Below are 21560 nucleotides of genomic sequence, written 5' to 3'. Positions count from 1 at the left end.
TGGGCACCATCACCAGCCTCTGGCTACGCATCCACACAGCAAGCCGTGATGCACTATGAGTTCTGACACCTTCTTATCATAGACGGAAGTAACTTTTTCAGAAAATTGTGCCACAGTAGCTTTTCTGTGGGACTGGCCCAAGCATGCTAGCTGCTACTTTCCGTCTGCGTTAATGAGCCTTTGACCCCCATGACTCTCTCTCTCACCATTAGACCAAGGATTTTTATCCATCACATGGGGCCAGGGGTAGCTCAGTGGTTAAGGCATTGGACTACGGTTCGGAAGATCCCAGGTTCAAACCCCACAACCACTAAGTCGCCACTGTTGGGCCCTTGAGCAAGGCCCTTAACCCTCAACTGCTCAGATGTGTAATGAGATAAAAATGTAAGTCGCTCTGGATAAGAGCGTCTGCCAAATGCCTAAATGTAAATGTTTCATTAACAATTACATCATCACAATTGTTAATGTTTCAATGTGAAGTGTTTAATGGTAGATTAGTGTATATAAAACCAGTTACAAGTTTACATGTGTGATTAATTACAAATGGTAAAGAATGAACGATGGACCATGCAAGCCATGGAACTGGTCTGAGGAATCATTTATGACAGTCATTTTACTTTCATATTACTGAGAATATAATGCTTACTGTTTCTTAAATCATGAAGCACATGCGTAGGAAAATGCATATACAGTATTGTAGTTATGCCAGCTTTTGGATCAATTTGTGAAAAGAAGATTCAAACTTTTAATTGATATGACTTTATTATTTTAATGCAACAGATGTTAATTTTTTTTTTTTACGTATGCATATTTACGTAGTGTAACTATTTATGTAAATATGACTTGGATGGCTTGTCTGTGTTCAGCAGACAGCGTGGCGTGTAAGAACACTCTGTGCCCTCTTTTCCTATTGGCTCGTGACGATGCAGGCTGCAGCGCGTCCGCTCTCTCCAAAGCGTCCACGAGCGCCGCGAGCTGCGGGTGCCAATGAATGAAACGCACGTGGACGCTCGCGCGCTTCCCTTCTTCCTCGCGGTCAGCAGCGCACGCGGCGTCCCAATGAACCCTCGCGCGCGCGGCTCCTCCAACGTACAATGGATTAACAGGAAAGACATGAGCGCGCGCACGGAGGACGGGGTGAGCCTGTGCCAGCGGGCGCTTCAGATCATCACCGAGCTGTGCCTCGCCGGCCACGTCGACCGGGAGAAATGCGCCGACATCTTTCCGACCGAGAGCAACATACCAGGTAAAAGGAGTTCAGGTAAATGTGACTAAAGTCGACCTTTTCTGACTTGTCGTTATAATTTAATTGCGTCGAAAAGTTCCTCTCGTCATATTAAGTTTCCAAAATACTACAGGAATACTAAAGAGATGCTTTCAAACACTTATTTTTTTATCATAATTTTTATTTCCCTGAAATGTATTGCAATGTCCTTACCAGACCTGCAGCTGGTGCGCAACAGGTAGCCGCATCTCCTTTCCGGAGACGCCTGACGCATTATTTTGAGGAAATCCAAAGTTGTTCATGCAATCTATTCGGTTTGTTTGAATGCTGATTGTTAGGACAGATTAAAAAAAAACAAAAAAAAAAAACGAGGAGCGACCTTGCATGAAAAATATTGCATAGATTTTGTACTATGTGTCAGCACTGTGGAAATATACTATACCCAATACACTGCTTATTTGACACAAAATAAACTTTCGTGGCATTCTATGCCATATGTGCAAGTTTAACATATTTACCTTATTTTTAATTAGCAGCCAACCTTTAATAAAACGAAGAAACAAAGCATATTTTCAAACACATTGATTCTTTACATTAATTTCATTCATTATATAATCATATATGTTTGTGCAGTTACAGGTGACATGCATGCACATGTGCTAATTCAAACAAAATGTATATATTTGCAGGATTCTAAATGTTGAAAGACATGTTCCTGACAAAAAAGGCAAATGTTTTTTGAAGCATGAATTATTCCTTTGAGTACCAGGACCATGAAGACCAGTCTGCTGCTATGGTGACACCTGTGTCTTAGAAACGTGTATTTCACATTGCATTACCTCTAGATACAACGCAGGACCCCACTCACACACACATACACACACTCTCTCTCAGACACACACACACACACATATATGCAAAGAGACATGAGCACACATTCCCACATGTACACAACTCCCTCCTGTAGTTTGTATAAAATAAATGTTTTACTTGTTTGTTTCGAGTGTATAATGTTGATTTTAAGAATGTGTTCTTTCTTTATTGGTTGTAGACCTTTAAAACTAGGAGAAGGACATGCAGATATGGCTTAGGAACTCTCTAATAAAAACCCATGTCAAACTTGTTAAACATGAATGACAACCGTGGCTTTTTCTGTTAAAAGTTTGATTGCATATAATTTTTCCTTTCTTTAAAATGCAGGACTTTAAGTCTTCTTCCCTTTCTTATGCATTTCCTTCTTTTTTCCTCTTTATTACTCTCTTTCTTGTGTGTCCTACACGTCCATTGCTGTTGGCCGTTTCTGTTTGTCTCGTCTGTCCTTTTAATCCATCACTTTGCCCCATCATCTCTTACTTCTTTGCTTATTTCTTAACCTCTCCTCTATTTACTTCCAATCTCTCACTCTACTCTCTAAACTTTCCTCCTCTAAACCATGTCTCATTGCCTGTAGACATCTCTGTAAGTCTCCTAGCTGTGCTCGTGGGTTTCTGTGGACTCGCCTTGTTGGTAGTCTCTCTCTTTGTGTTTTGGAAGCTGTGCTGGCCCATCTGGAGAAGCAAGGCGCTCTCCTCACACAGCGAGACAGTTTCCCAAGGGGTGTTGCCCGAGGCACCAGCACCTGCACATCATGTCCGACCATCTCTTCCGGAGCGGCAGGTCTCACAGGTTGAGAAGCAGGAGAAGAAAGTGGAGGAGGAGGAGCAGAGAAGAAAGGTGCCTGAGGTGAAGGTAAACGGTCATAGTTCAGTGAGGTCACTAGAAGCAGCCATGAAGATCAGTCAGACATCTCCAGACATCCCAGCTGAGGTGCAACAGACAATTCGCGATCGTCTCAGTAAGAAGGCCAAGATTCAGAAGCAGAGTACTGAACCCACCTCCTTCTCCAGGTATTCAGCTCCTTCCAGCCTCTTTCATGAGGTTTTATTTATTCTATATAACTTTGCAGGTCTAATAGACATCTTGAAACTACTTCGCTAAATAAGGTAAACTCATATGAGATTTTTTTTTATTTCAGGACTTTTGTCTTAATTGTCTTAATTCTTCCAACCATTTAAATCTCTGACCAGTTTCTCTCAGCTCCTCCCACCTTAAGTAGCACTTTTGCCCCTCTTTATTTAATGGCTGATGGACACAGCAGGTCTGTAATAATGCATTTAATTTTCATGAAACTCTAAAATGGTCATGAAAGGTTTATTATTATTATTATTATTATTATTATTATTACGACGATTGTGGCATAGGATGCTGTACCACTTCCCAGTTCAGGGTCATTAATAAAATCTTGAGTTTGGGTTACTGTGGGGTTTCCTGTCAGGTCTATGTGATTAAAAAAAAAAAAATTATACTGTCCAACATCATGGCAGAGGGTGGGCAAATAGTACTGTAGGTGACAAATCTAATTTACCTGAGGATGATAGTGCCCTTACTGAAGAAAAAAGCAGGCATGAATTATTTATACAGTATAAAGAAGATAAGTTCTATCTCTGTGGCATTCCCTCTATCTTTTTTGAACACCTGTGCATATACATACTGGTCACAGTCAAACGGTTTAACACAACAATTCTAGAACAATACTGGATTTTTCTTTTAAAAACTATGAAATAACAGATATGGCTTTAGTTAATTAAGTAACAAGATCATCAACAACACCGACAGTCAGTTGTTATTTTAAGACATTAAGGTCAGCTGTTCTGGAACAGTTCTTGCAAGAACAGTATTGTCCAGTGCAGGATGGGTAAGGATAAACATTACTTCATTCATTAAATCTAGTACAGTAACCCACAGCATCATTATAAGCTGACCACATTTACATAATCAAATATTAACCATATTATAAAGTGGACTTTTTTAAATCGGTAAATTAAATACAGATTGAAATACAGAGTTCATTATACTCTATATTACCACTATGTGTGGTAAAGAATAAAAGGAGTCAAGCACAGTAGAGTCCAAAAAGTGTGAAAAATGTGCACACATTTGGTGCTTAAAATGCAGAATTGTAATACTGTGTATAAAAATGTAAGCAGTTTATCCATTAACCAAATTTATCCCAGATTTATATAACAAAATGAATAAAGCATTGATCTGAGTAATTTTGTATTTGCAAATGTCAAATAAAAAACTCCATTTAAAAAGAACAGCAGACTTTCAGTCTTTGCTGCCTCATTAGTTATTAAGGTTATTGCAATTAAGAAAGAAATCAGTGCACAGAGAATAGTTTTTAGCATTAGAACTAATTAATAATGTTTATATCAAATTTAAAAGCTTGTGAAGGCTGCATTTGCTATTCTCACTCCACAACTGACAGGGCTGCAACGAGGCCCCTACCTTCCTTCACTAGCCCTGTAATCACTACAGCCTTCCAGCCTGAGCACCCGAGTCATGCTGCCATGACAACGGCAATTAAACAATCAGCTGTTCTCCTCTTTGTTTGGTTCTTGACACTACATTTAAAGTGAAAGGGGTTGTAATTAGTATTGCCATGCAATAGAACCGACATACTGTAAGAGCTTGTGCTGCTGGGGATGTAGCGAACAGCTGCACTCCTTTACTGATGGTGGCCATTATTGAGTTCCCACAGAGCTGCCATTAAAACCCTGATGCAGCCTAATAAACTATGTATCGCCCAAATTACATGTTGATAGGATACCGAGAAAGGGCAAATGAGGGAGCTTAAAGGTCAGTTGTAAAAAATGGGACAGGGATCTTTTGTCTCCTGGTTCATTCATTTAGACACTGTCTGTTTAATAATGTCGTGTCGCCTACATTACTTTTTACTGTGTGACCTGTTGTTTGTTTTATTTCTGCTATTGTAATATTTTATCCAGTCACATTCATTTAGAGCTGCTGAGGTGGTTATTATTTAAAAAGATGTGACTGTGACTTGTAACATTGAGGTTATACTATAATACCGAGGCCAATATAGTTGCTAATACATACAGTAGCAACTGGTGCATTTTCAAATATTGGAAGTACAGAAATATTAACTGAATTAGACTATTCTCATCACAGGAGCATAAGCACTGAGATGACTAACAATTAAACTTTATGTAGCTTTTATTAAAATGATGAATAAAAGCATACCGGAGTCACTGACATAGCCACATAAATAATTAAGTAGAGAACATGGGTTACAGTAGGTATAATGTTTCACAACCTACAGCAACTCGACTGTAGGCTTTAATGTATTCATTTGTGGTCACACCTTATTAAACATTAAACACTGTGTCGCATACTGTTATTGTATACCGTCAGTTGTTATTTTTCCACGTGAAGGACAATAAGCTACAATAATTAATTCTGTACAAATTCTTGCTAGTTATAATCACCCTATAGCATATAGGACACTGAGCTGTTTTTCCCCAGTTTGCCCCTGTAGGCACGTCTGCATAGTCACATGGCACAGTGGAGCAGCTATGTTAAAGTACACACATGCCAAGAGGGCTGTGTGCTTGACAGCCTGAAAAAAAAAAAAAAAAATTAAGCAAGCTGCTTAATGTGTGAAGTGTGTAGCTTTTGTCCTCTGTGGTAGCTTTTTCTCCTCCATGCAACAACAGAGATCTACTACAATCTCCTCTAACTGCATTTTAGAGAAAACAAATGACAGAGAAACAAACAGTGGTTTGCATAAATACTTTAGAGCACCACTTAGAATGAAAATGTTAAGTTAAAAGGTTAATTTGTAACATGAAAGCTAAGTTTATAATATGAGTTCAGTCTTTGAGAAGATAATGGCTTAGAAATTGCCACTTTCTGGCCATCTGGTCGCTACCCTGAACACATTATTCTTGAGTCAGGCTCAGCTGGGTCTGGGCATGTTGGGCAGCTAATCACCAGCCAAGGAGAGCTGAATAAAGAGCTGAGAGGGTTAATGTAACGATTTTCTTTTATTCATCTTGAGGAAAGATATAAAATAGTAAACCTAGACAAATTATATTAGCATTATCCCTTATGGAACAGTTAAACTGGCTGGAATCATCTTGTTTTTATGCCTCTAACAGAAGACCGTGCACATGAGATTTGAAGAAACCAGAAAAAAAAACAAAAGAGAATGAAAAAAATATGACATATTGGATTTCTTATTAGGAAGAGTCATGCGTCAGATGGCATGGAGGGGATATTTTTATTCCCCTCTGGTTATGTGAGTGTTATTGGACAGAGCTGAAAACCCCTATAATGGATTATGTCACACTTTTTCAAATTACCTCCTGAATTCACATGGATTGTTTGTAGATTATAGACTCTCACGTTTCTACTCAAATGACTAATTGGAGGAAACATCAACTATTCAAATACTTAAATTAATCCTTAGAGTTATATATTTTGTAAACTTACTCATTTGCTAATATTAAAATTATTATTATTATTATTATTTTTACAGATGAGTAGTAAAAGCGCATATACAGTATATATGGTAACTGACTAAGTGTACATGGAACTTTTAAGCACTTTCAGGCATATCTATTGTGGGACGCAATCACATGCAGCTGCAACTGAGTGCAAAAGTTAGATGATAAATAGTTAGATGAAAAATTTCTATTTTGTAATGTACCAGTTGCTAGGCGACACAAGGACGAAGTAAAAAGCTGTGAGGAAATGGCCGGAAGATCCATTATTGAAATGGGATTGTTTGATAGTTTACCAGTTAAACACTTAAAAATCTGAGTGGTTGTCAAATCTGCAACCTCTTCTTGCAACAAAAGCTAAGATTGAGATGAAGCAAGTATCTGGCATTTTGTGAAATTATTTAGATAAATGAGAAGGGAGTGGATGGGACCAAAACAATAGCCCCAGAATTTGTTCCCATGGCCTTATACATCTTTTGTCCAAAAGAAAATGCAAAAATGCCTTATCAATTTTTACGACCTGATGGTGACACTATTGCATAGTTTTCCCCCTGCTGGAGCCTGTAGTACATCTCTATTTGATTCATCTGTATTAATGTAGGTATCAAATGGTTTTACAGAAGCAATCAAATGATCGTTATGTTAAAAGATGAAGGCCATTTATGTACACTTAAATATAGTATAGTGCAAAATCTCTGAAGCCACCCCTCATTTCTTCATATTTCGATTTCAATAAACTTAACTTTCTTGTATTTTTTATTATTATTATTAAAATTTTTTTACAAGAAATAGTTATCTTTTTGGCTCTTTTTTGGCAAGTTTTGAGATGATCAGGCTGGTGATTTGGTGATGCCGAATGCTAAGTGGTCCAAACAGAAGAGAGGGGAAATGAGTTTAAACAACGTACATAAACGACAAATTTTTAAATATTATTTTTAGACACTTTGCAGCCTGTCATAGTAAAACATCTGTTCCTAATTTGTTCATTTATTCTGCATCATTTTATTTAACCTACAGTAATTTGAGGAAATAAGGCGTGGCTCAAGACTTTTGTACAGCAGTGCATATACAATTAAGCATTGACTGAATTGTGTGGTAATCATTTCTGTACCCTAGCTCTTTCATTGAAAAATGCTAGAAGACTAAACATTGAAACATTGTAAAGCAGACACTTAAGTGTTATATATCAGCACAATATGCTCTCGCTCTCTGCAGTATATGTGCCACTATGTCAAAGTTTCAACACTTAGAAATATAAACTAGGCAGATAATATTCGGTTTTCACTGCAGTACAAAAAGACCATCACTTCAGGCACTAATTCATAACCTTTAGCTAGTCATCCCTCACCAGGCAGTAGGTTTGTGCATTTTATGATCGATAAAAAGACAAAAGCAGTGGAATTCTACAAATGATAAACAAGCTAGTAGGCCTTAGTTTGCTTTCTGAGCCATGTAATTGAGCACTGCTTTTCATTCGTGCTCTTCCTATCATCACAATCAGCAGCAACCAATTTATAAATAAAAAAGTTGATTGATTATTTGTTGTTTACTAGCACAGCTTTTCTTTCGTTTTTCTTTTCTTTTCTCCCACTCTGCCTGTGCATGTTTGTTTCTACACATCCTGCCAAAAAATGTTGCACACTCATATTTCTTTGGACATTTTTCAGCTTTGATTACAGTATGTAGTAAACTACATTCAACATCACAGTGTTTCAGCAACCTTAAGCAATGTCACAACGTTAATTTTATCTAGGGTTGCATTAGTCTATGGCATAGATCTTGCTTTCATGATAGGGGAGACGAACCACTTCATAAAATCTCTGATACATCCCAAAGACTACTGTATCATTCAAGTTAAGGACATGACGTGTGGTGGACAGTTCAAGTGTTAAAATGATTCCTCATTGTTGTCCTGGAATATGCCTTCAGTGAAGAAAAAAAAGTCAGCTGCCTTTTTTTTGCCCAGATTATAACACCAAAGGGGATTATACTACAGTGGGCCTCATGCACAATGGGAGCATCACTTCATAGGCATCCATTTGTACCCTAAAGTGCTCATAGATGTTTCCATTGCTCCAAAATCCAATCTTCATGCTCCCTAGAATATCTGAGTTTTTTTTTTCACCACATCATCCTTGCTAACAAGTTGTTTTCTAATGACCACACAGCTGTTTAGTCAAACTTCTCTGTGCATATGTGTGTGTGTGTGTGTGTGTGTGTGTGTGTGTGTGTGTGTGTGTGTGTGGAAACGTCCTTACTTTTTTTTATTAAACAGAACTGTTATTTCTAGTGTTGAGTTTTTATAATGCAACTTCACCAAACATTAAAGTGCTCTCTGATCATGGTTATTATCGGTCATACGTTTTTTTCAATCACATTTCTTTTGTGAAGTTGATGTTTCAGCTTTATCCTAGCAGGTTTCTATAATGCATTGGACAGTTCTTAACCCAGTTTTTATTAACAATCTCATTTAAACAATAGCATAAGTTGTTTTCTTTGCTTTAGTTGTTTAATGCTTTATGCTGGGCAATAATCTGACCATCATTCTTTTTCCACAACCATGGGGTTGTCTTCTGACATTGTTGTTTAAGAAGTTAAAAGCTACTTACTGCATCAGTTGGGGTTAAAGGAATTGTTGCCAGCTCAAACATATTAATCACTGCAGTAATTACCCAATTTAAGGCTCTTAAATTTTCTCCTATTATTGAATTAAAGTGGCAATTTTTGGGGGGGCTGGGAATTAAATAATTGTGCATGAAATTGGTATTTAAAATGCAGAGGAAAATAACCACCACCCACTGCAGGAAAAATTTCAGAACCCCTAATGGAGAGTTTGCCATAATCTAAATGGTCTAGTTCTGAAAATGTTTCAGCTTTCATTTGCTTTGACATGTGAGTTCTTTATTTTCTCTGCAATAATACATCTCCTTTTTCGCTAGACACAATTCCTTCCGTCGCCATCTCCGACGGCAGATGAATGTCACCAGTGTGGACTTCCCCATGGACACTCTACCAGTGAGACAGTCCTCAGCAGTAAGCATTGGGCGCATAAAGCCAGAACTCTACAAGCAGAAGTCGGTGGACTCAGAGGAAGGGAACAAGGAGCCGGTGGAGACATGTGGCAAGCTTAGCTTTGCACTGAAATACAACTACGAGGAGCAGGCTTTAGTTGTGCGTATCCTTAAAGCCCTGGACCTGCCGGCCAAAGACTTCACCGGTACCTCTGACCCCTACGTAAAGATCTACTTGCTCCCTGAGCGTAAAAAGAAGTTCCAGACACGGGTTCATCGAAAGACACTGAACCCCACCTTTGACGAGGTGTTCTGTTTCCCGGTGGAGTACGATCAGCTGTGTAACCGCAAGTTGCACTTCAGCGTCTACGATTTTGACCGTTTCACAAGTCATGACATGATTGGCGAGGTAGTTGTGGACAACTTGTTTGAGCTCTCAGACCTGTCACGTGAGGCTGTGGTCTGGAAGGACATTCTCGCATCCACCACAGTGAGTATAAGTTTAAACCAAAATCAATCCTGATTGTATTTTTAAATTAAGACTAAAGAATGATGAATTTAATCCATGATTCAGATCATTCAATTTCCTGGAAAGCTACGGTCATTTCACATGCACCAATGTACAGCAGGAAGAGGAGAACAGGGTATTTCATTTAAGTGAATTGGTCTGTTATGCAAAGCCAGGTGAGAAAGAGGGCTCAGCTCAAAACTGACTCACCTTTCCGGACACCCACACACTTAATCCAAAGAGAGATGAAATTAGCTCCCTGCTATGCCCTGGGAAACTACAGACATCATACATGACTAACGCTGCTGATTTTTGAATTGGCCATGTCCTAGCATCCCACAGCACTCGAGACATGCTTCAAGAAAAGTAGAAGGCAGCCATGACTTGTTTTCCTTCCATGTCAGCCTTTGGATTTGTTCTATTGTCTGTTTGGCTTCTTCATCCCACTCAAAATGACGTTTCAGCAGATCTCTCAGTTTATATAACAACTTCAGTCATGCAGAGTCACAGACAAGTTTCCTTGACAAATGTAGTTCTTTTTTTCACACTGAAGTCTTCCATGCTGTGAAGTGTTCTCATCTTGGAGTGACTCCTTTTCCAGAATTTGGCCACAGCTTTGCTGAAATCTCAAATCTGATTGGTCAGAAAGTGTTGATTTATTTTCAGCACTGACAATAGTACCAGATGTACTTCAGTTCAGGGATTTACAATAATAATATAATACAAAAATAATATTTTCTAAAGTAATCATTAAGGAATAAGGCTTATAATAAATAGATTTAAAAAGTATCTAATAATTGATGAGGTTAAGATTTCTGTAAGGAAATTTATGTATGGTCCACAACGATCGATTCGTTAAAATATAGATAAATGGATGGATAGATGGATAGATCTACATTATTAGTTCCTGATATCCAGCAGCAATGGAGATATTAACACAAGAACAGATTTGTAGATGTAAATGCACATTGTATATTTTACATATAGTCAGTAGACACTGGGTAATGTGATGTATAAATAGAATTTAAAAACATTAGTAATTAGTAATAAAATGTAGCTGTCAAAGTTTAAAAGTATGAGGTGTCTTTTTTTCCCCAAGTAAATACAAAATAGCATTCAGGATTGGCCTGATATTGCAGAATCATCTTCTTGATCCATACATTACACTACCCTGAGACTTTCAGAAATAAAACCTGCATCCTTTACTTGTATCCTTACTTCTATACAAATAAGAGGGAATATGCTTGTCAACAAAGGCATTAGCCAGTGAATAGCTTATTCTTTTGTTTTCCTGAATAGGCTTTTGAATGCAAGTGATCTCAAAAAGATCTTTATACCCCTGTCTGTCAACAACAGTGTGCTTGTTTACAGTCTGGTACTGAAATCAAAAAGAAGACGCATGTTATAGAATAATAAAATAAACTGAACTAGAAAAAAAATGCACATTATAAAATATTCATAAAATATCAACACAAATGCAACTAATATAAGGGTGACAGGATCCTGTCACAATTAATGCTATGGGAAACAAATGTCTTGAGTGTGTCCATTCACGCTGCTGCAAAGCTCAAGTGGATATAAAGGGATATACAGTACAGGTAGACCCCAACCTACAAACATTCAAGTAACGAATTTCTTCAGATATGAACAGACCGTGGTTTCACTTCAGGTTTAATCATGGAAGTAGCTCACATGTATTGTACAAGAATAGACACTGCAATGGACCAGATACCGATATTTACATTGTTATACAATATTTTCAGTGTGTAAGAGTCTGGTATATTGTATGTATGTGTGTGGGCGCGTGTGAGGGTGTGGGAGAAATGAGTCGGCCTCAACAGACTCAATGAATCAGTCCGGGAGCATGATGATATAAAATGGAATGATGGTAAAAAAATGGAGTTCAAAGTCCTGTACAATGGAAAACAGCTCCGAGACAAAGCAGCGTCTGTTGCATACAAAAAACACTGTTACATCTGTGTCAGATTAATTTCCTTAGGAGTTAATAAAGACATAGATAGATAGATATAGATATAGTGGAGATTATGGCTCAGTGTGTGTCACATCTTTCAGCAAAAAATCAAAAAAATATTGATATATATATATATATATATATATATATATATATATATATATATATATATATATATATATATATCATGTGTGTGTGTGTGTGTGTGTGTGTGTATCAAATCATCTTGCTTCCTTTTTTTTTTTGGCTTTTTTTTGCTTTCCTGCTGAAAGATCTGACTCTCTGTGGTGACTCACACACACACACACACACACACACACACTGAGCCATAATCTCCACTCTGGAAAGTTTGACACATCAGTCGCCGCAGGATTGATAAATGCTGATTGTTGTGTCCGCACATTTCATTTCATCTCCTCAGTGTTGCTTAAATGCCTTCCAGTATGTCAGTCTGTGTATAATTTTCTTGACATTGCTGTGAATTATTGTCATGTTTTGATGGGTTGATGTGTTATTTCTGTGAATTTCTCTATTACATTTTTTGCCAGTTTTTTTTTTTAAACTCTAGTCATAAAAAGCATTAATATCCCAAATAATTTAAAAGAATGATAAAGTCTTTCCAGGCTGTGATGTGGTGGTGAAGGTCTCTAGGACAGCTCAATCTTATATTGTAGACTTTATATTGTATTTTTCATTATGGTTACATATTGCATCAGTACAAGCAAAAACTCAAGTGTAAGATTGCAATTTGGATCTTTTTTATTGTCTATTATAAGGTATAGCTCATGCAAGATCTGAACATTGTAATACATCAACTATCATCTTTACTGTAATATAAGTCAGTATCCAGTTTTGTAAAAAAAGAAAGCTTTTGTGATGCTCCAGAGACAATGCTAATGCTCTCAGAGCTTGTGGAGACATTCTGGTTACTTGGATCCCCCAGAATAGACCCTGCCATTGATTGCACCCTTGAGCAGTCACACTTCCACATCACATTCTAACCCTTCATTTCATCCCTGGTTGACGCCATTGGTTTAATTCGGGTACCGCATGTCGCTGCACACGCATCAGACAGTAGAATGATGGCTAACATTACATAAAAGGGGTAACGGCTTACAGTAATAGTCCTTCAGTAAAGTCAGTTTTATTTGTATAATGCTTTTAACAATAGACACTGCCACAAAGTCAGATTTTATACCCATAATGAACAAGCTAGGATTATTTCTGGCAAGAAAAAACATTTCCTTCAGACAAAAAGTATAACTCCTAAAAATGAGGGGAAGAAGCATTTGATTTGTCACACAATAGCCGACTGGGGGAGATATACAGTACACATGCTGTGTACGCAAGCACATGATGCTGACTGAGTGTAGTATATATAAAAAAATGTGTGTAAGGTATTTTAAGTGTGGAGCCAAATGCCCTGAACAAACATGTATCTCAGACAGTACATCAAAGAACAAAAGAACCTTTTAAAGAGAAGCCTGGGACATTTAAGGAAGGTCTAGGGAAAAAGTAAGGAGACACTAATAAAAACCTAACATGATGAAATCTTAAGAAATCAGATTCAAAAACAACCCATGCTCTTCTATTTGACACCAGATAATGGAATAATAAATCATTATTTATCTAGAATACTATACTAGAAAGGCCAACGATGCTAATTGCATTGAAAGGATGTCCTTTCAAGTGTAAGTGAATGGATCGTGGGATAAACCTTGGATTACAGCAGCAATTAGCAGGCCCATAGTTAATTAGGGTAAAGAATTGAAGAAGTCAAGAGTTACTCCTTGTTATAATAAACATTGATTATGAAGATAAGTGATCATCATGAGCAGATGTGAAACATGAATTATTATATAGGCATTTAAAATAAAAAAGATTTCTGATAAATAGCACAAAAAAGATTTAAAAACATAATTTCAAATAATAATTCAGACTGACTGCAAGTTTAATAACCGTAATGCTGCTGCAATTCTAATAATAGTATGGTTTAATGGAGCATTCAGGTCAAGTAATACTCAGTGTACAAGTGGAACACAGTGGACTGTAGTTTCTAAGAACCTATTGGACCATGTAAACAATTACATGCAAGGACATTTTGCGCCACTCCTGTCATTCTGTAATACCCTTACCTGTAACAAGGACAGTTTGACAATCTTGGCAAGGATTATGTAGAGCGCTGTAGTCAATGACCATTTACAAAATGTCATGTTGGAGCAGGACAACTGCGTAGTTTCAGCATTTTTAGTGTTTCTACAGTAGATCATTTAAAACCATCCATCTGAAACAGTGGCAGCACAGCATTCAAAATATTTCCAAAAAAAATCGATCAAACATTTAAAAACTTCAGTATTGATTTGAGTATTAAACATGTACCACATGGGTACTGGAAATAACCCAAACAGGAAAGACTTTCCATGAGGATGAGTCAGAGATTCAGAGAGTACAGTACATACAATCAGCAAGCAGTGACCACTGTTTCTGTATTACTGTTGGATTATGAGTAAACACATTGATTATTCATACAACACAATCAATAATGGCGCAGTTTCAGTTAATTCTGTCATTTAAATTAGTGCAACAAACACAAAAAGAAAATAGACTGATACAGTAGCTCAAGTGTTTCAAGTCATTATATTTTTACTATCAGAGTGGATAAGTATTCAGGCTGAACATGGTAATGTTTTCTTAATTCCCTATTCTTTCGTTGAGATAATTAAAAACTAATTAAGTAAACCTTAAATATGCTATCAAAATGGTTCAAGGAAAATGTTACGTACTTACTATGGTTTTATTGCTTATTAAACATACACCAGCATTTAATGTTCTCATTAATGGAACGTGACCTAATGACACAATGTTAACAAAATGTTTGAGCATAATTTTAATCATGTGTAGGTAATGATCTATCACGGCAGTGCTTAAGTTTAAAATAATTTAAAGTAAATATACAGTACATTTATTAAAGAATCAAGATGTGATTTTTTGTAATACAGATACAAGAAATATACTCTAGTAAGTACTTTAGAAATAGCAATTTTCTCAAAAGAGGACCTAAATAGACTCTCTAAATGATTATTATTTTTCGTTAGTCTGTCTTTATTGATTAAATAAATGCAATTATTTGAAGTGTCAATCAGTGGTTTATATTCATTGTATATTTAATATGTGATAATATGCAAAGTAAATGTTTAGAAATTAGCTTTTTTTTTTAATTTAGTTGTGTGTTTATGAACTATAAAGCCTATTGTGAACCTCAGTAATGTGTAATGTGTATGCTTTTCTGTAGGAGAGTGTGGATTTAGGGGAAATTATGTACTCCCTCTGCTACCTTCCCACGGCTGGCCGCATGACTCTGACCGTCATCAAGTGCCGAAATTTGAAAGCCATGGACATCACTGGCTCCTCTGGTGAGTGCAGATTTATGCACACCTGGAATAAATAACATTTTTACATACATACAAGTTAGGGTGAACAAAACCTAGATGTTGTCTGCTAAAATGTTGTGTAAAGTTTGAATTCTGACCCGAGTATTTGCTTCCTCAGACCCGTATGTTAAAGTGTCACTGATCTGTGATGGTAGAAGGCTAAAGAAACGGAAAACCACCACTAAAAAGAGCACACTCAACCCTGTGTACAATGAGGCCATCATCTTTGACATCCCTCCGGAGAACGTGGAGCAGGTCAGCCTGTCGATTATGGTGATGGATTATGACCGGTAAGTGGTGTCTTCTTATGAATCATTTCAACCATGTATCAGTTTTCAACAAGTTGCAATGCCATAGCTAGTGAGAATAATTGGAAGTGATCTATGACAGATTTATTGCCAACCTTTATCAAAATTATTGATAGAGTGTAGCTGTGAAGCTGTATACTCTGCATCAAGTATCAATAGTAAGTCAGCAGTGCTATTTTTCTCACCAGAGTTGGACACAATGAGGTGATCGGGGTGTGTCGGACAGGCCCTGATGCTGAGGGTCTGGGTCGAGACCACTGGAACGAGATGTTGGCCTACCCACGCAAGCCCATCACCCACTGGCATGCCCTGTGTGAGGTAGGGAGAGGATAGCATCTTTTCATCAACTTACTTGTACTGTACCATCTTTTCAGGGTCTGACAGGGCTACCATACCAAAAATGGAGAAAAATCTAATTATATGTCATTAAAAGTCAATTTGGCGGCATGGTGGTGTAGTGGTTAGCACTGTCGCCTTGCACCTCAAGGGTCTGGTTTTAATTCCCAGCCAGGCTCGATTCCCGTCTCTGTGTGCATGGAGTTTGCATGTTCTCCCCGTGTTTGGTGGGTTTCCTCTCGGTACTCTGGTTTCTCCCCAGAGTCCAAAGACATGCAGGTTAGGCTAATTGGCGTTCTCAAATTTCCCGTAGTGTGTGTGTATGTGTGTGTGCCTTGTGATGAATTGGCACCCTGTCCAGGGTGTACCCTGCCTGGTCCCCTAAGCCTTCCCCGCAACCCTGAATACAGGATAAAGCGGTATAAAAGATGAGTGAGTGAGTAAAAGTCATTTTGTTGGGACTTGGGTTACAACACAACTGTACAACACATTATTAAAACCTTGAAGGTTACTAGTGAACCATAAAATGACAACAGAAATGTGCATTTTCACATATACCGGATCTGGAGAAGATTAGATGTATTTTAAATACCAGGGTAAGAAGGAAAGCGCATGAAACGATGCACCCATCATGCATAATGCCCACTGTTTGAGCCTCTGGAGGCAGTTGTATGAGCTTCAGTTGCTCAGGTCTAGGCTTAGGAATGTGGCAATGAAATAAAGTCAACTGGTGACCTGAATGTACTGAGTGACCAGGTTTATCACATCTATGGACTTTTCCTCCCTGATGGCACAGACATGTTCAAGGATTGAAATGGCAAGTTTTAGCAGGCTTAAATTGTGGTTCTATCCTCCCTTGAGTTGCATTGTCTTGCCTTTACTTTAGCCTCCTTTAGCTGCTGTTTTTTTGTTTGTTTGTAGGTCTTTCTGATTTCATTTTTATCTTCAGTAATTAAGGTTAAATTACTGATTTAGCTGACCTCAACTCATTTGGTCTCATGGTCGGCTCATTACCCATCACTTTTGTCCAGTATATGTCTATACACTTAATAATTCATTTTGCTACTTCAGTCAGCATCCACCTCATCAATAACCACCAGTGACCAGGTTCCATTGGCACCATGTTAGATGATGTGGTGTGCTTTGGTTCATGAGCCCTTTCATTCTTTTTCACTATTCTTCTCTTCCCATCATTTTCGTTCGAGTTGATTTTAAATATAATCTTCCTACAGAAAAGTCTGATCTGGTATCTTCATATTTTCTACAGTGGCCAGGAAGAGGATCCAGTTTTGAAAGCCAGGGTTCTTGCCCGTCCCCAAAAGCTCCACAGACTCCATAACCTCGACGTCAACGAGATCCCGAATGTCCAAAATTGTTTCTACTTAGTGGCCATGTTTTTGGTTTGCCAGTTATCTCTTCTTTTTTTTTTCTCTCTTTTGTTGTAGCTTGTAAAATGACTTTATTTTCCCTAACGATAAAATGCAGTGCAAATAGTCCATGTACACACAACTAATGTGACTCTATTACCTCCAGAACTTGTGCTGAAAGCATGCGGGTTAAAAGCAATGGGTAATGCAACAAGTTTGTTGATTGCTTAAGAGATGGAATGTGATGATTGACAGTACATAATGATAGTACATTAGTGACATATCATTTAAAAGCTTTTAAAATTTTGTCTTTTGCATAATATAAAAAACTGATAAAAATATTTGATGTTTTAAATATTTATTTTTTTAAATGACCCATAGTGGTACCATGCACATTTTAAATCTAACCTTATTCTGTGTGTGATTGGAAGTTGTGAGCAGCAGTGTTGAGCCCTGAATAGTCACCCGACTGATGTAGATGTCAACACATATGGTAAAAATGTATGCAAATGTTTAATACTCTGGCTTTATTGTAACATATACACAGTATTTATTACTCTTGTAAAGTGAATAATAATTTTAGTTATGTTTTTCAACTTTCCATTTAGTATAATTAGTAATCACATGTTGAAATTACACTGGATATTAATGCTTGTTTTCAAAATACTGTATAGCATATAATTAACAAAAAAATTGGTCATTTTAGTGCTTTAGAAACATTGCATTCTTCAATTCTGAAGTTTGTCTTAAATTTTGAAGATGCACAGACCATTTTATCCAACAAATATAGAAAAATATATAAATAATTAATTTTGATCAGCAATTTCTTGAATTTGGGAAAGACCTCAGGCTTACGAAAGCAATTCAGGGTAGTGGTGCTTCTACAATCTGACAAGAATCAGAGAACCCAGCAAGCCATATGTCCGATTAGAACCTGCAAAAAAATGTGAGAAGAGAGATCTTTCTTTAGTTTAGGGAAATTAACGAGCATTTTAGGAAACAGTTTGCAGCATGGAGGAATGGTGATCTGTCAACCTCATGATGTATTCATTGCAGTACAGATTTTGCAAATGTGGAATTCACAGTAGCAGATAATGTAGCTTAAGGATTTATTTTGGTAAGTCATCAAATGCACAACATAGTAAATTATCAAAAAGTTCTATTTACCAAAAAAAAAAAAGAAATTCCTTTTTAACAATCTTTTTCATTCAGTCTCCTGTATATCAATGAATATGCATTGATGCACATAAGCATAATGCAGAGAATGCTTTTTGCATCCATAGAAGTGTTTAAAGGCCCATTACTAAGGTGTGTTCTTAGTTATTACATGATTTTTAACTAATCAAATCAAAATGTGGTAGAATTAAAAACAGTTTTGTCAGCAGTGACAAACGGTTAAGTTTCATACACAAATTTGTATCAGCAATAATGTATTTTTAAACACAAAAAATAAATATGTTCCATTTTAATAGTGAAATAATAAAATCAACATTCTTGATAATGAGCTCATTTTAAGATGTTTACATACGATGAAGTGGTGCATCCCAGGGAATTATTTTATTTAAAATAAAGTAGTAAAAAAAACATTCATATGTATTTAAAAAAGGTAAATTGAGCTCCATAAATTATGGTATATGGAGTTAATAGCAAAATGTAGCTCAGATTGACTTAAGTTTTTTTTTTTATTATAATTTTTATTTTATAACTTGTTTTTAATTGAATAACAAAACAGGCATATGGAAAAAATCAGATGCTTAGAAATTTAGTTTTTCCCAGTGGGTTGCTCAAAAACAGCTGATGCATCATTAAAACTAGAACACCTTGTGATTATGCAAATTAGTCTCATTAATTAAATTTATATGCACAGCCTTGGACCAAAGGTGTAATGCAGAATTTATATTATAATTTTCTGTTCCCATTTTACGAGTGATATAATGTTACCATAGCAATGTAACATTAGTAGTGTCAATTAATGACGTGTAGACTTTGAAATCATCTCGCGCAATTGGCTACTGAAAGTGCTTTGAAGAAGTAATCCTATGAACATGGCAAATATCTAAAGGCTGTGTACTGTTATCTTTACTTTGCACAGAAAGACTATGTTTTTGCCCCAGTAAATCATAAGTGATAGATTCTTGTAGCATGTTGACACCTGTCTCTCTATCTCCTTGATGATACTAGAACCTTTACATATGGATTCCTGAATTTTGGAGTTGTCTTTGTATTTGCACATATCCACCGTTTCAGTGCCAACGTGCATAAATACTTGAGCATAAATACTTGAGTTTCTTGATTATGTAAAAGTGCATTTATATGGATTGTTTGGTGATAATTTATATGATAAGGTTACATAATTTTATCTTATATAAATATAAACTTATACTTATAACTTTACCCTATATGATCTTATTTAACTTTATATGATTTAAATCTATTGTGAAAAGTTAAACATGCTAAAAGTGCTATTCTTTAAACCATTGAATAGTTACTTGTTACAATGCAGTGCTTTTTGTCTTACTTGTTTCTGGTAATGAAGAAGTGTTCACTACCTGTTGTCATGAAATGTACAGTTTTGTGAGAACTTTTGTAACTATTCAGTTAATACTGAATATTGTAATTTACCGTATCTGTTTCTTATGTACTTTAACTAAATAAATGCTGTTTGTCAAACTGCAAGTCATGCCTTTTCCTTGATGGAAGTATTAAGTCATTATGCAGCGATACAGGCAAGTGGACACTTTTTTAACAAAAGTGGCCTATAACTATATGGATATTAGTGTGCACTCCATGTCTTCCCCTGATAAAGTTGCTGATGTAGCATCTTGTGTTGTATATTCTCAAAACAGTTACAAACTCATTGCTGAATGGTTTAGCTATAAAGTGCAGTGCTCACTCCTCATATTACAAGTAAATATATTACTGTACCCAAGTCTTTATTTCCTTTTTTTTGTTAACCCCAAAATACACACCCAATATTTTCTAGCCAGTTACCACCCATTAGCTAGCCCATTGATAACAACTATCAATCAGGGTGGGTGGTGCTATCAAGTGCTTCCTCCCAAACACGCAAAGGCATCCTCTATTTTTTTAGACAAATTTACACGTCTGCAAATGGATATTGCTATTGTCATGGACAGTAGATCCAGTAAAGAGCCAGTAATGCAATCCCCCCACCCAGAAAACCTGACCAACTTTGTAAAGCAGGTGCTTAACAACATTCAGGTGTATTGCATGATGTGGAAGGGAAAATGTTTAAAACATACAGTACGTACTACCTGCCTGATTGTCAACCATGAATTTAAAAAAATTAAATCCGCTTGGTCTGCACCCAGGCTGGAGATAAAAAAAAAAAAAAAGAAGCAACATAAACTCATATGGTGGATGATGTTGCATATTTCTTACATTGTCTACAGATGCCTATTGACTTATGGTACATTAGCTTATAAAAACCATGTAGCCTGCATTACTCAGGTTAATTGCCCAAAAGCTCCAAAATGCTTGTAATAGCTAATTTGTTTTCTAACGATTGTAAACTGCTACTGGAGAATATAATTCTCTGGCGAATTAACTCCAGACAGAGTAATCATACAAGCGGTAGGAGACAATTTCAGACATTTTCCCCCAAGCCCATTTTATTTATTTCTTTTTTTACTCTGCCTGAAGCCATAGTCTTGTTAATTTAGTAGTGTGTACTGTTTCTAGAGCTTTTGCCACCCCAAAGAGAAGGTGGTACCACAGATATTCATTGAAATTCATGCATTTTCCTCAAGACGTGTTAGTTTATGAAGAAAAAGGTCTACTGAAAGAATTGTGTTAAAGACTACAAAGGAAGGCTTTAAAAGATACTGTGCCCATGGGATGGCCTTGATCAGGTTGTCTTTGTAGGAGGATATCAAAATAACCTTCTGAGGCTGAGACATAGGACTGACAGCTTCATTCATAGCAGTCAAAAGGCTATGATCTGCAGCTCTGATGGCCTGGTGTCCCAGAAATGACTTATTAGAGGTGCTGTGGATTACAGTTATACACCAAATAGGTACACTCTGCATGGAGTGGC

The 21560-nt window shown here is 36.8% G+C and overlaps 1 protein-coding gene across 1 annotated transcript; it reads left to right on the top strand.

Annotated features, from left to right (window-relative positions):
- Window positions 1-1038: 1038 nt before the first annotated feature.
- Window positions 1039-19843, top strand: syt10 (synaptotagmin X). The gene is made up of 7 exons (XM_053508647.1): window positions 1039-1246; window positions 2676-3111; window positions 9510-10071; window positions 15354-15474; window positions 15611-15782; window positions 15989-16118; window positions 17404-19843. Exons 1-7 carry the CDS (start codon window positions 1060-1062, stop codon window positions 17473-17475), a joined length of 1680 nt encoding a protein of 559 aa, XP_053364622.1. The 5' UTR covers window positions 1039-1059; the 3' UTR covers window positions 17476-19843.
- The last annotated feature ends 1717 nt before the right edge of the window (window positions 19844-21560 follow it).

This window comes from Clarias gariepinus, chromosome 12 (genome assembly GCF_024256425.1).
Source record: "Clarias gariepinus isolate MV-2021 ecotype Netherlands chromosome 12, CGAR_prim_01v2, whole genome shotgun sequence".
In the NCBI taxonomy this organism is placed as follows: Eukaryota; Metazoa; Chordata; class Actinopteri; order Siluriformes; family Clariidae; genus Clarias; species Clarias gariepinus.
The sequence above is the reverse complement of the archived record's forward strand: the minus strand, read 5'-3'. Positions and strand labels throughout refer to the sequence as shown.

Coding starts and splice junctions, on each gene's coding strand:
- syt10 (XM_053508647.1), top strand. CDS start 1,060: ATGAACCCTCGCGCGCGCGGCTCCTCCAACGTACAATGGATTAACAGG. Junction 1,247..2,675: donor GACCGAGAGCAACATACCAG/GTAAAAGGAGTT, acceptor CATTGCCTGTAG/ACATCTCTGTAAGTCTCCTA. Junction 15,475..15,610: donor GGACATCACTGGCTCCTCTG/GTGAGTGCAGAT, acceptor TTGCTTCCTCAG/ACCCGTATGTTAAAGTGTCA.